This window comes from Megalops cyprinoides, chromosome 19 (genome assembly GCF_013368585.1).
Source record: "Megalops cyprinoides isolate fMegCyp1 chromosome 19, fMegCyp1.pri, whole genome shotgun sequence".
Taxonomy (NCBI): Eukaryota; Metazoa; Chordata; class Actinopteri; order Elopiformes; family Megalopidae; genus Megalops; species Megalops cyprinoides.
Genome location: NC_050601.1, coordinates 95,001 through 110,000, shown reverse-complemented (window position 1 = coordinate 110,000; position 15,000 = coordinate 95,001). Strand labels below are relative to the sequence as shown.

The window sequence follows — 15,000 nt, the reverse complement described above, 5'->3', positions numbered from 1 at the left end:
TCCCTCACCCCCTACACCCTACACCCTGCACTGATCCACACCTCTCCCTCACCCCCTACACCCTACACCCTACACCCTGCACTGATCCACACCTCTCACTCACCCCCTACACCCTACACCCTACACCCTGCACTGATCCACACCTCTCCCTCACCCCCTACACCCTACACCCTACACTGATCCACACCTCTCCCTCACCCCCTACACCCTACACCCTACACCCTGCACTGATCCACACCTCTCCCTCACCCCCTACACCCTACACCCCGCACTGATCCACACCTCTCCCTCACCCCCTACACCCTACACCCTACACCCCGCACTGATCCACACCTCTCCCTCACCCCCTACACCCTACACCCTACACCCTGCACTGATCCACACCTCTCCCTCACCCCCTACACCCTACACCCTACACCCTGCACTGATCCACACCTCTCCCTCACCCCCTACACCCTACACCCTACACCCCGCACTGATCCACACCTCTCCCTCACCCCCTACACCCTACACCCTGCACTGATCCACACCTCTCCCTCACCCCCTACACCCTACACCCTACACCCCGCACTGATCCACACCTCTCCCTCACCCCCTACACCCTACACCCTACACCCTGCACTGATCCACACCTCTCCCTCACCCCCTACACCCTACACCCTACACTGATCCACACCTCTCCCTCACCCCCTACACCCTACACCCTACACCCTGCACTGATCCACACCTCTCCCTCACCCCCTACACCCTACACCCTACACCCTGCACTGATCCACACCTCTCCCTCACCCCCTACACCCTACACCCTACACCCTGCACTGATCCACACCTCTCACTCACCCCCTACACCCTACACCCTACACCCTGCACTGATCCACACCTCTCACTCACCCCCTACACCCTACACCCTACACCCTGCACTGATCCACACCTCTCCCTCACCCCCTACACCCTACACCCTACACCCTGCACTGATCCACACCTCTCCCTCACCCCCTACACCCTACACCCTACACCCCGCACTGATCCACACCTCTCACTCACCCCCTACACCCTACACCCTACACCCCGCACTGATCCACACCTCTCCCTCACCCCCTACACCCTACACCCTACACTGATCCACACCTCTCCCTCACCCCCTACACCCTACACCCTACACCCCGCACTGATCCACACCTCTCCCTCACCCCCTACACCCTACACCCTACACCCTACACCCCGCACTGATCCACACCTCTCCCTCACCCCCTACACCCTACACCCTACACCCCGCACTGATCCACACCTCTCCCTCACCCCCTACACCCTACACCTTACACCCCGCACTGATCCACACCTCTCCCTCACTCCCTACACCCTACACCCTACACCCTGCACTGATCCACACCTCTCCCTCACCCCCTACACCCTACACCCTATACCCTGCACTGATCCACACCTCTCCCTCACCCTCTATACCCTACACCCTACACCCTGCACTGATCCACACCTCTCCCTCACCCCCTACACCCTACACCCTACACCCCGCACTGATCCACACCTCTCCCTCACCCCCTACACCCTACACCCTACACCCCGCACTGATCCACACCTCTCCCTCACCCCCTACACCCTACACCCTACACTGATCCACACCTCTCCCTCACCCCCTACACCCTACACCTTACACCCCGCACTGATCCACACCTCTCCCTCACCCCCTACACCCTACACCCTACACCCTACACCCCGCACTGATCCACGCCTCTCCCTCACCCCCTACACCCTACACCCTACACCCCGCACTGATCCACACCTCTCCCTCACCCCCTACACCCTACACCCTACACCCTACACCCCGCACTGATCCACACCTCTCCCTCACCCCCTACACCCCACCGCTACACTGATCTCTCACAGAGGGACCCTCTCCCTTCAGTCAGAGTTCAGACGGGTTTGGACACTAACTGGGAGAGATGAGTTCCTTCAGCTCAACAGCCACGCCTTCCAGCACCGGCCTATCAGAGTCCACGGCCTCGGTCAGACGGCAGGGGGAGGGAGCTGTGTCCTCGCGCTCCTCCCGTCTCTCACAGACGGGCTGTCTGCGGCTCTGCTGCTCATGCCGCTCTGCTTGGCCTTTCCAACTCCCATTCCATTCTTCTGTTAAGCCTGCAATGATCAGCTGATCTGAGCCAATCAGAGAGCCTTCCCGTGGGGGTTAATGTCCCTCTGATTGGCTCCAGTCAGCCGGGAATAAATCAATCAGAACTGGGTTTGACTCACAGAGCTGTGCTTAGCCCACAATGTGCGGTCAGTGTGCGGTCAGTGTGCGGTCAGTGTGTGGGGGTGTGGGGCTGTCTGTACTGTGTTGGTGTCCCTTCCTTTGTGTGGTGTTGATGGTGTTGTCTCTCTCTTCCCTCCCACTCCTTGGTCCTGGCTCTGTCCCCAGCTGCCCCCTCCCCCACTCACTCCCCTCTCTACGCCCCCCGCCCCCTCGCCCGCTAACGGACCCCCCTCCCCCAAGTTTGCCCGGGACCCCCTGTCGTACTGTCTGAAGGAGATCAATAAGACAGTCAAACCCCGAATCTCCTCCTTCAGGACCCTCAAGAGAACGGTGAGTCCCAAAGGTCAGGGGTCACAGGTCACATGACTTCCCTCCACCTGGTCGTCTTTCTGAGGCCCCGGATTTGATTGGTGCATGGCTGTCCAATAGCTCTTCTTAAAGCAGAAGAGGCCGGAGGTCATGCGTGTGTGTCCTGCTGCCGTGTTAAACAGTGTAAACCTCTTACAACACTCTCAGAGGAGAGAGCTGACCTCCATCCTCAGCAACCAGGCACACATCCAGTCTGTCTCTGTCTCCCTCGCAGATGCTCACTCCAGGAAAGTCCACAGTCATACCACTGAAGGGGTTGGGTCTGTTCCTCTCTTACCTTTAGCCCCTACCTGAGGGAGAGGTCACTGGGTCTGGAGTCTCACTCAATGCCTTCTTCCTGCCACTGATCAGCACAGTGTGTCTCTAGGACAAATATTCATTCCTGAGTTATTTCAGCCAAACGCTCAGTGGGCTAGGATTCTGGATTTCTCTGCACTCTGTGGCTATGAGCTTTTGGAGAAAAGGTTGACTTCACTTAAGAGTGAATGTTGGAGAGGGGGCCACCTGGTGTGGGGGAGGTGTAACTGCAGTGGGGCAGATGGATGATGTCATGAAGGTGTTAAATTCACAGCAGCACAGCTTATCTCCCTCGGCTGGGTTTACTGGGGCTGTTTGACTGTAACGGGTTAAAAGTGAGTTCATCTGAAGCTAAGGGTGGACGGTATAGTTGGTATAGAAAGTACACCCGTATGAATTTGCCCTACAGTATGGATTTTGATTATACCATGCTGACCGGTAGAGCCCTCACAGATCTAGGTGTAATTTCATCAAAAAGACACAATACTAAGCTTTATCTACATACACAAATCTTTGCTGACCTGACAGTGATTAATCTTTTCTGAAGCATTAAAATATTGTTGCCCAGGACACCGTGAGCCGGGCGGCTGTATAGCTCACGGGACACTGTGAGTTTGTGCTACTGTCAGACGCACACCCATTCTCTCTCACTCACTCACACACACTTTGATTGCAATTTTGATGAACCTTATTCGTATTTGAACTATTTCTATTGCTTGCTAGACATTAAGACTCTCGTAATTTGGGGGTTTTGGGGTATTTTGTCACATTTATAAATGTATATCTTGATGTAAATCTTATGTCGGCTTGTGTGTAGACTAAAGTTGAATGTGCGTGTCCGCCGAGACGTGATTAATTGATTAGCCTACTTCAATACACCGTGGCCGTGGGGCTATATAATTGTCCCTGTTTCGATAGGCTATATATATGACCATCGTCCAAGTAGATTGTATGCCTATATGCTACCTATCACCTGGTATCACGATCGCTAAGTCCCGTAACACCCCCCTCCCCTCGCTTTTTTTCCCTTTGGATCTACACTGATCTCATACATGGCCTCTCTGGAATCCAGTTGATGGAAGTCCAGTTGATGATGGAGAACTTTAATCCCTGAGTCAGTTTTTTTTTTCACTTTGAACAGGTTTATTTTATTGTATTTCATGAGTGTTCAAAAGTGTTTTTCAGAGATGGAAGTTACTTGAAAAAAGGTTTTGTGTTTTTTTTCTATTTATTATTGCAGTTTTGCACAATAAATGTTCTTAAAATACCTCTGTACTATGTGAAATATGTCCTAGTAATACTGTTACAAGTACAGTAATAGCTGCCATGCAGTTGCCATACTTTACCCCTTCAGAAGCATTTATATTGAAATTCTAAGAAAAACGAATATACCGTGATGTATACCGTTACCGTCCGTGCTTCAGAATATACCGTGATATAAATTTTAGGCCATACCGCCCAGCCCTAGAGAAACTCAGCAGGAGGGGAATAGTGCAGCTGTGTTTTAAACGGGGTGGAAGGGCTGGTGTCAGTGCAGCTGTGTGTGGAAGATACAAACTAGCACACTGATCTCAGAACAGACTGTACTGTCACTGCTCTCAGTACAGACTGCACACTCACTGATCTCAGTACAGACTGTACTGCCGCTGTTCTCAGTACAGACTGCACACTCACTGATCTCAGTACAGACTGCACACTCACTGATCTCAGTACAGACTGTACTGCCACTGCTCTCAGTCACTGATCACAGTACCGACTGCACTGTCACTGATCTCAGGTCAGTAGCTCAGAGTGCTCTGTGCTGGAGCAGGGGTGTGTGTGACAGAGGTGCTCTCCTCCACCCCCCCCAGCCCCCGGTCACCGAGGACTTCGCCCACCTTCCCCCTGAGCAGCGCAGGAAGCGGCTGCAGCAGAAGATTGATGACATCAGCAAGGAGCTGCAGAAGGAGGTGGACCAAAGGTAAGCACAGCCATCTCCACGACAACATCACCACGGAAACCACAGCCTCCTGTGAGGAGCCATTTGTATAGCAGGCCCTCTGGGATGTTAAAGGTTTGACCGATGTTTCCTAGAGCGCTCTCTCTCTCTCTGTCTCTCTCTTTCTCTCTCAGTGAGGCCTTGGTGAAGATGAAGGATGTGTATGAGAAGAATCCACAGATGGGGGACCCCAGCAGTTTGGAGCCCCAGATCTCCCAGACGGCCCACAACATGGAGCGACTGCGTGCGGAGCTGCAGAAGTACGAGGTGAGACTGACTGCTGCTCTCTGTTTCACTAGGTGTCATATTTGCATTTGCATTGTCAAAGCATTATACATAAACGTAAGAGATAATAATAATGATGAACAATAATGAAGAACAACTTATGTACACAATGCATTTGTCTAGTTTTGATTCTTATAATAATGGTAAAACAAAAATTAAGATGTACCTGCACCAGTGGCTGCGTGCTCTCTCTCGCTGACCGGCCCCGTGGCGCTCCGGTGCTGCAGTGCTGTCTGACTGCCTCTGCGCGTCTGTCCTGCAGGCCTGGCTGACAGAGGCAGGGGGCCGAGGCGACACCATCCACTACTCTCCCCACTCATTCAACAACAACGGCGAGCCTGACAAGTACAGGTGAGACCCGCTACCTGCAGGTGTGCCGCTCTCTCAGAACAGAGTGGGGGAGTAACGTTCTGTGTGTGTGTGTGTGTGTGTGTGTGTGTGTGTGTGTGTGTGTGTTCTTTGTTGCAGTCCCGATGGTGCTCACTCTGATGAAGGCAATCCGGACCCGTCCCAGGCCATATACGCCGAATTTGATGATGATTTTGAGGAAGAGGAGGTTGTCAGCCCGATCGGGGAATGCACAGCTCTGTACAACTTCCAAGGTGCGAGTCGCTCTGGTGAAATGTGTCAGGATGTAAGTGCAGGAGAGAAGATCCTAAACAGGTTTCTTGCAAACGCGTCACATTGGTAGCCCAGATCTCTGACTTCTGTATCTTATCTGTCTCTCTCCCTCTCCTGTCTCTCTCTCCCTCACCTGTCTCTCTCTCTCCCTCACCTGTGTCTCTCTCCCTCACCTGTCTCTCTCTCCCTCACGTCTCTCCCTCTCCTGTGTCTCTCTCCCTCACCTGTCTCTCTCTCCCTCACCTGTCTGTCTCTCTCTCCCTCACCTGTCTCTCTCTAACTCACCTGTCTGTCTCTCTCTCCCTCACCTGTCTGTCTCTCTCTCCCTCACCTGTCTCTCTCTCCCTCACCTGTGTCTCTCTCCCTCACCTGTCTCTCTCCCTCTCCTGTCTCTCCCTCTCCTGTGTCTCTCTCCCTCACCTGTGTCCTCCCAGGAGCGAGCGAGGGGACGATTCCAATGCAGGAGGGTGAGGTTTTCGCGGTGGTGGAGGAGGATAAGGGTGATGGCTGGACCCGCGTGCGTCGCGCCAACGGCGATGAGGGCTACATCCCCACCTCCTACGTCAAGATCAACCTGCGCAAGTGACAGCGCCCCCTGTGGGACAGGACTCGAACAGGGAACGAGGGGGTGGCAGATGAGTGCTGAACTGACTGAAAAACACTGATTTTCACCACTGGTTTGTTGAGTCCTGGACGCTGCTCCTCCACTGAAACAGAGAGACAGAATCTTCCAGAATTGCAAGATGTGGGCAGGGCCAGAGCAGAGGCTGGGAGCGCGGGATTGGCTGGATCACAGCGTAGCTCAGTGAGGTCACACAGGGCAGGGGTGGGACAGGTCAGCTGCTCTCTTCCTGCAGCATCATTTCAGTCCACATAGCAGCTCAAAGCACAGCTTTATTTAGTCCTGATAGCCAAGCAAGGCGGCACCGTGAGAAAGCAGTGCCGTTTCCTTATGCCTATGTTTAATGGGATGAACAGAGAGGGTGTGCACAGAGGAGGCCTTGGACACACTCACCATGCACTGCCTGCAGCGTAACGGGGAGAGGGTGGGGAGGGGGCCGGGTAAGGATGCTGCTAGTCCCTCTCTGAGAGGGGAGCAGCAGTTTGAATAAGTGCAGAGACATCGGTGCCCCCCGCTCGGGCACCATGGCCCCTCCCCAGGGAAACGGCCAATGAAACGAAGCGGACGGAAGGTTTTTCTGTGGAAAGTGCATGTCTGGGAGCCCATGCATGTGCTGAGTAACTGTGGATAGAGACGCTAACGCACTGTGCGTTTGGCTACACAGCGCATACTGTACACACCACTGATGAATTCACCTTAAGATATAAAGGACAAAAATGTGCAAATTTAAGGACTATCATATTTATAAAAGAATAATATATTTTAGCTTTCATAGTACCACTATAATCTTTATAGCTTTTGACTCTATGAATAAAGTTTGTAAAGTTAGGAACAAATGTTAATTGTATGTTCACAGAACTGTCCTCCGTTTTGCATTGTTTTCTATCGACTGTCTTTCCATACAAATGTCTGCACCTTTGCCGTTATTTTAATGGATTTAAATTTCTATATAAACAACCACGTCAAAACAGGTGTCATTTTTGATTTTGAAATTTGATTTTGTGCGAGTAGGTCTGAAACCCATAGTAACATCAGCATGAGGACTGCACTCACCTGTACTGAGATCAGTGGCAACAGCACACTTGTCTGAATAGAGGTTAGTGTTAACGCTGGACCCCAAGATGTGGTCAAGAGGACCTTACTGGTCTAACTGGTGGTGTCCCCAAAAGTGGCAGTCCTTTGCTGATTATAGCACACAGCCTGAAAGCAGTTCAGCAGCCATATCAGTGTGTGAGAGACAAATTATCGGACCTGAGTTTATTGAAAAGCAATATACAAGTTTTATTTATAAATTGGAACATTACAGGTAAAAAAGCTTTTACACACTCTGAGGGGGGGGGGGGTGCTTTCCCTCCTGCCGGACTCCCAGTCCTCCTGCTTTCCATGCATCATTTCCTCTCTAGTTTTTATATGTTTAGTTGGGGGGGGGGGGGGGTGCGCCGTTTTTCACCTTGAGAATATCAATGGCCTGTGATTTTGCAATGTCAGATTAAAAAAAAAAAAAATGGCTATATAAAAGGCTGTATCCAGCTACCCAAACAGCAGGAAAATGGCTCAGATGAAAACAAAGTAGACAAACTCAGCAATGTGCTTGCCCGTACTCTTACATAAAGTTTATTTCCAGGTGATACCAAAAGCAAATTCAGTGGAACAGATATTGGCTGCTTGGTGCGGGTGGTGTGTGATGAGCTCCGTCTGTCCGCCATGCCGCCAGGATGGACAGATCCCTCTCCTACTGATAGTACAGCTCCAGATTCATGCCGTCGTGTATCTCATCTGCAGGAACAGGGCTAAGGAACACAAACCGCATCAGTGAGACGAGTATGTGCCAGTGAGACAGAGACAGGGCCATGGAACTGTGTGTGTGTGTGAGTGTGTGTGAGAGAGAATGTACATTGTACTTGGTTTCCACAGAATGAATAATCTGCTTGATTCTGCTGATGTTGGGCTGCCCACACCTGCCCGCGCTCCAGGGAACCCTGAATCTACAGATTCCTCTCCATCACACCCAACCAGACACTTTGGTTCATCACTCTTCAGTGTCAAGACTCAGCCTAGTGAAACTAATCCTTCCACTGTTGCCTACTGGCCGAGAGAAACCAAAGGATACAATCTCCCAGAGACACGTGGTCCTTGAATATTGTGTACCTGTTTGGGCACAAAAAGACCTGCATGAGACAACGGTTTTCACGACAGAGTTAACAGGTAAGGCTCCCCAGAGAGAATTCACTGGGTAATGCTGATTAAACGCGAAATGCCTTTGGTATTACTCACCACTTCTTCAGTACAATCTTGTCCCACCTGGTGCCGGTCTGCGCCGCGATCAGCTTTTTAAGGTCTCCAATTGTGTCCTCAGAGCTGCAGGCGCGAGGGTTAAGGGCTACCAAAACCAAATCTAAACCTGTTACCATGACCTAAGGGAGGTGGATGACCGTAACATTCACAAAAAGGACATGGATGCAGGAACAATCGCATTGGTCACCAACCCAACGCCAAGGATACTTGCACTTTACCCGGACCTTCTTTCCCAAGCGGTCATTGCAAACCACTTCGATCATCGTGACTGAATCCTGCAAAAGAAGGCGCACAGGCACGGCTTATCAGCTGGAGATCTGACAGCACACTGCTAACCTACCAGCCAAACTGCACACAGCTGACGCTGCGCGCATAGCTAGCAAGTCTGACTGAATACAAAATTTATCGAGGCTAATTATTTTCAAATGATACGTGATGGGACACATGGCGGTCCAGCCGGCTATAGCGATTAGCTAGACTGTTGATGATAAAATCCAGCTAGCTGGCGAGCGACCTGGTTTGGAGAATAACATTCGCTTAGCGGCTCCAGCTCGATGCTAGCTGCCCCCTCAAATCTCTCACTTGTGTTTTCTTGTCGTTTTTGGAAAGGTTACAGTTACGCAAACAATTACAAGGAAACTGACCACATAAAGACTCCGCCGGATTGCTTTCCTACACAAACGGATTGCTAGCGTGTTAGCTGGCGTGCTGTGTCTGCGTCTGACTCCGCGTAGTAATTTAGTTCAGATGAATGACAGTTTCTGACTCGCTCGCTAAGCAGCACGTCTTCATCGTTAACTAGTCTCAGGAAAATAAGCAAATCTAACAACCCGGATTACCTTGCAGCTCAGACGATAGACGCTTCTCCAGAAAGATCGATCGTAGCAAACGGCAGCTAGCAGCCTCTCGCTAATAACATCCACCACACTAACAGGAAGAAGGAATTAACACAAGGAAAAGCACCAATCAAAGACTGTAAAATGCCGTGACTGACTGTATATCTAACCAATAGGCGGGCGGGACTTCCTTTAAAGGGCGGGATTTAATTTGACGATCTTGCTGTGAAGACGGCCACGAGTGGGAAGGAGCGCCCTCTGGCGGAGACAGCGCTGCGGCCGCCTCCGGCGCTCCTGCGGCCTCCGATGCTGCTGTCCCTCATGCTGCCCTGATGATATGAAGTATGATGATAAAGAACTTTATCATCATACTTACATGTATGCTGGTCACTAAGCAGACGCTCTGATCCAAAGCGACTCCCAAAGTCGAGCGACCCAGGCTGTGTGCGACCAGAGCGAGGCGGTGTCGCACGCCAACATGCAGGTACAATGTATAAAGCAAACAGTGCAGACACTTTAAAAACAACAGAAAGTCGAATTAATGCCAGCAAGACTGAAGTGACTGCGGCACGGTGAAGTGTATTGCCAGTAAATTGTTTTCCTGGATGTATCCTGTAGTATCTTATTTGTGGCCAATACATATTTCCACATACCGACCATACGCGCGGCACGCACTGCGAGAATTGGCCACCTGGGTAGAGTGGCACTTAAGGGAACTGGATCGGGAATCCAGGGAGTTACACGTTTAAGTACCGAGTGGGGCACAGCCATTGAATACCCAAGATGCATCTGTCTGAAGATATCCACATATTTCTGTAAATGTCTGCGCAATGTCTTCAGAAAGGCAGTGCAATGTCTGCCCCGCAGTGCAGACAGAATATTCGTAGTTTATGTTTCATTTTAACATTTATTTGCGGCGAAAGTAAAACCTTATCTAAAACAGTGAGGCGACCTAACAGGGTGGATATAATAGGCTATGATGTCACTGCAGTCTATTAGTTTAGTCAATAAAATATGAAACGATGGCATTGGACCTCCTTACCTCTTTAGCATAAGTTACACCTTTCAAGATGGTCTTTTAACCAATTTCCAGCTCATTATACACCAGTCAATTCACACCTTGTACTATTCAAAGACACGGTAGATCAATTAGGTTTACTAAGGAGCATTAACCCATTGTACGGAAGGGGGCGCCCTTATTCAATATAATGTTCGTCATGATTCTAATGATTTCTAGTGCGTCTGAAATAGTTTGTAATGTATCTGTAAACCCGTCGTAAATATACCGCATTTCCTCTTCAAATGTTGTAGCTTACATAAAAAGATGAATAAATGTAAAATTTATTTCAAGGTGTTCGACTCATCCACTGGAATTTCCTAAGCAGAAACGTAGGTCAGTCTACGGATAACCTTTCTTGGTAGGAAATTCCAATGAGTTTAATTTATTATTAATTAATTAATAATTATTCATTAATTTATTTCGTTATTGTTGGTTGGATCAGTTATTATTAATAACATTTTCTTATTCTGCGTAACTTTCGTGGCTATAGACTCTCAGCGTAAGACACTTTAGATTCATATAACAGTAGTCACACGAATACCGGCACAAGTAAGATGCGGCACATGAGCTTCAAGCAGCGATGTGAAGACTCTGCTGTAGCGGTATCTGCTATCAGCCCATCCAGATGAGAGACTGATGATTATGAACAGCGAAACTTGCGACGTAGTGTAGGCCTATAAAGTCACATTAAAACCTAACCCAGTGATGTATTTATTTTATAGTATTTTCGTGTGGATATGTTGGTGTGGAGGTGACATCATGTCCTCTAAAAGAACGAGCTTTAACCTTATACTTTCTTAAAAATTACCCACGAATTGAACCGTTCTTCTTTCCACTACAAAAATGACCGGGTATTTACCTGTCTCTACAGCCTGACGTCGAAGGTCATTTAGGTGCTTATCAAATCCGGGTACTTTGGCACAGCGGCGTGACCACGCTGATTGATTGAGGCGAACAGATGAAGTTATACATTGAAAAACATCAAACAAATCAGCTTTTACTTGTTTTGGACTTACAGTTTCTGCGATTATGCCAGTAAATGCATAATGTGCATCTGTGCCAGCAACCACCCTCATAATCTGCGTTCATTTCGCAACTGCGCGACTTCTTCGCGGATTTTAATGACTGAGTTCTGTTATCGGAACATCACTTCCAGCAACAAACCAGGTATGTCTTCTCTCCCGGTGCTAACCAAGCGCGGCCCCTCGTAGCTTCTGCCGTCAGGCAGGAGGGAGGTTCAGGGTAATATGGCCGCTTTATACACAGTATGTGCACCCTTGAGAATGAGTAGGCCTACTTACTGGCCCGATGAACCTGAATTTGTGGTCAACAAACATTGCAACTGTTTTGCACCTCAGGTGAGCTGAGATTTGTATACCTGAGGGGAAATTTGATGATAGCACATTATGATGTTTTATGTACTGCAGTGATGCACATCAGTAAATCACACCTGGTTTCTGCAGCTGTCCTGCTCCTTCTGTAAGACTGCAGATCAGTCACTGACGCTGCATATCAGTCACTGACGCTGCATATCAGTCACTGACGTTGCAGATCAGTCACTGATGCTGAGACAGAATCAGCCTCACCACAGAGATCGATAGCAGGAATTAGTGGGAGTTCAGAATAGCGTAGCTTATTAGAGCCAAGATGGAGAGCAGTAATTAAGCCTGCTGTATAATTCCAGGGGCTGGCCAGCTGTGACCTCTGCCTTCTGTTTCCTGGGATGGATCGAGAGATGAGGATGGCACAGGCTGGTAAAGCTGAGAGATGAGGTGGGGGTCGGGGCAGAATGTGGGGGCGTGGGTATCAGTATGCCTGTGCTCCTGAGTATAAGCTGACTGTGATACATATTTGTTTGGTGTTCTGGACGTTGTACTGATGTTAACATGTTGGAATGGCTCTGTAGAGTGACGCTGGTGTTGGTGGTGCTGTACGATTGTGCTGAGAGCTGTGGATATCAGACTATGGGTCGATGTGGTGATGTGTCCTGATTTGGTCGTCCTCTCTGTTTTGGGATATTTGTAGCCCTACTTGTTTTCTTCTGTTCCCTTTTTCCTTTAATTGAGACTACAGAGGGTGTGGGGCAGTCCCCTCTGTGCCTTCATTTTAAATGGAAATAAATTAAACATCAAGCAACCCACCGCTGTGGCAGCTGGAGGCGGGAGGACAGAGCTGACAGGAGATCACCTCTGCTACACTGGTTCAGGAGGCCACGTTGCTCTTTCATACTCAGTTATTCCAGCTATTTCCCCTTACAGATATTCTATCATCTTCTGTCTCTGAGCCAGGGGTAGCCAGGTCATAACCGAGATAAGAAAGTTTTCCTTGGTGTTAATAAGGTCTCCCTAGCCGATAAGAAAGTCTCACCAGTTGATAATGAAGTTTACCTAGGCAATACTGCCGTTTCCCACAGCTCTGAAAAAGATGCCCAAAACGGGAGTGCAGGCATGCTGCCTGATGGTCGTGCCACAAGGGGGCAGCAGAGAGTGGCTTCCAGCTGTGCAGGTCACTCCACCTGCGGTGGCATCAGAGGTACAGACTGAGCTGCAGCCCGTTAGCCAGCGCCACAAACACCTCCGCCCACTCGTTGCCCCGCCCACCCCTGCCCCGCCCTCCGGCGGTTTGGTTGCCCCCTCCCTGTTTCGCGGCCGCACTCAGAGCCCCCGCCCAGCCCTGCCCCGCCCTCCGGCGGTTTGGTTGCCCCCTCCCTGTTTCTCGCCCGCACTCGGAGCCCAACAAAACAATCAGTTTACTCAGTTCAAATATCACGCAGCATGACATTTTTTCAATGTATTTTTTTTATAGTATATATATATGTATATATATTCTGTCTTCCTCTGTCATTGCGATGCTGGACTCTGCCCCCTGGTGGTCACTCCCTGCAGTACGCATTCTGCAGGCCGTGTTTGGCATGCTCTGCTGGGTGGGTCTGGCCTTGCTGGCCCTCGGCAGCATGTCTGCACATGCAGAGGAGGCCCTGCTGATTGATGTGTCAGTGGGGGAAGCAGAAATCCATCCCCAGGCTGCACTCCCAGGCCTGAGGACTGACAAGTTCCAGATGCAGGCAGAGTCAGAGAATGCGGCAGCAGGGCGGTGCAGTGGTCAGGGGCAGGACTGGAAACCACAAGGTTGCCATTTTGATTCCCCGTTGGGGCACTGCTGCTGTACCCTTGGACAAATTACTTAACCTAGAATTGCCTCAGTGAATATCCAGCTGTATAAGTAGATAAAACTGTAACCTATGTAAGTTGCTCTGGATGAGAGTGTCTACTAAATGACAGTAATGTATTGTAAATAAGGAGGGGAGAAAGAGAGGAGGAGGGTGAGGGGAGGAGAAGAGGAGGAGGAAAAAGATAAGGAAGGGAAATTGAGATGCGTTTAGGCCCTATCCTTATCCCATGGAGCTGCATATGAGACAGAGACAGGAGGAGAGTGAGTGAGTGAGGCGTGTGCTGAGGTTTTCACGCCCACACAGAGCCTGCAGCGTGAGCCGGGTGGCAGAGGCGCCGTGACCCTGCAGAGCAGCGTGGCACAGTGCAGGAAATGAACACCCTGCTCACAGCAGCCTGCTCATATTTAATCAGCCCATCTGGCGACAGGAGCCCCAGAGCGCGCTCCCCCCCTCTGCTCTCAGCGTCTCTAAACGGATGTGAGAGTTCCTCTGAAGCCAAACCTCTTTCACACTGACGGCTGCAGCGTTAGACTGGCTTCTCACCGAAACCGTGTAATATCTGCAGCACGTGCTGAGCAGTGAACTTCTCGTGCACAGACTGACCCCTTGTGCACAGACTGACCCCTCGTGCACAGACTGACCCCTCGTGCGCAGACTGACCCCCCCGTGCGCAGACTGACCCCTCGTGCACAGACTGACCCCTCGTGCACAGACTGACCCCTCGTGCACAGACTGACCCCCCCGTGCGCAGACTGACCCCCCGTGCGCAGACTGACCCCCCGTGCGCAGACTGACCCCCCGTGCGCAGACTGACCCCTCGTGCGCAGACTGACCCCTCGTGCGCAGGCTGACCCCTCGTGCGCAGGCTGACCCCTCGTGCGCAGACTGACTGTATTTCAGGGTGCAGTATTGGGAATTTGCTCAGTGTTAATGTAATTGAATTAATATTTTGCATATACATTCCACATTCCATAAAGCTACTTCCGTTCGTGAGTGAAGTCGAAATTATCCACCATTTTGGCTCTTCTAGAAGAGCGTTGTGTTCAGAATCCCCTTGGAAGTGATAACCCTGAAGTGCTGTCAAACTGGACTGTTCCTTAAGATGGCCGCTGTCAAACTGGACTCTCCTATAAGATGGCCGCTGTCAGCTTCTGTCCTTTGGAGGCCTGAGCAGAGGGATGTGCTTTCATGGTTTGGAG

General features: G+C 50.4%; 2 protein-coding genes across 3 annotated transcripts in view; one reads left to right on the top strand and one right to left on the bottom strand.

Moving 5' to 3' along the window:
• The window catches only part of trip10a (thyroid hormone receptor interactor 10a), a 21,869-nt gene extending 14,476 nt beyond the window's left edge, over positions 1-7,393 (top strand). Inside the window, exons 10-15 of one of the 2 annotated variants that reach the window (XM_036552953.1) lie at positions 2,432-2,596; positions 4,783-4,892; positions 5,045-5,177; positions 5,458-5,546; positions 5,664-5,797; positions 6,251-7,393. In XM_036552953.1, the coding sequence (XP_036408846.1) occupies positions 2,432-2,596; positions 4,783-4,892; positions 5,045-5,177; positions 5,458-5,546; positions 5,664-5,797; positions 6,251-6,402 (783 nt within the window). In that variant the 3' untranslated portion in view covers positions 6,403-7,393. The remainder of the gene's footprint in view (positions 1-2,431; positions 2,597-4,782; positions 4,893-5,044; positions 5,178-5,457; positions 5,547-5,663; positions 5,798-6,250) is intronic. The other variant, XM_036552954.1, reaches the window with a different exon arrangement.
• Positions 7,394-7,849: 456 nt separating this feature from the next.
• On the bottom strand, positions 7,850-9,660 carry ubl5 (ubiquitin like 5). Its single transcript, XM_036553360.1, has 5 exons — positions 9,573-9,660; positions 8,941-9,008; positions 8,713-8,796; positions 8,549-8,586; positions 7,850-8,214 (listed from the first exon to the last, which is right to left on the bottom strand). Exons 2-5 carry the CDS (start codon positions 8,994-8,996, stop codon positions 8,171-8,173), a joined length of 222 nt encoding a protein of 73 aa, XP_036409253.1. The 5' UTR covers positions 8,997-9,008; positions 9,573-9,660; the 3' UTR covers positions 7,850-8,170.
• Between the last annotated feature and the right edge of the window lie 5,340 nt (positions 9,661-15,000).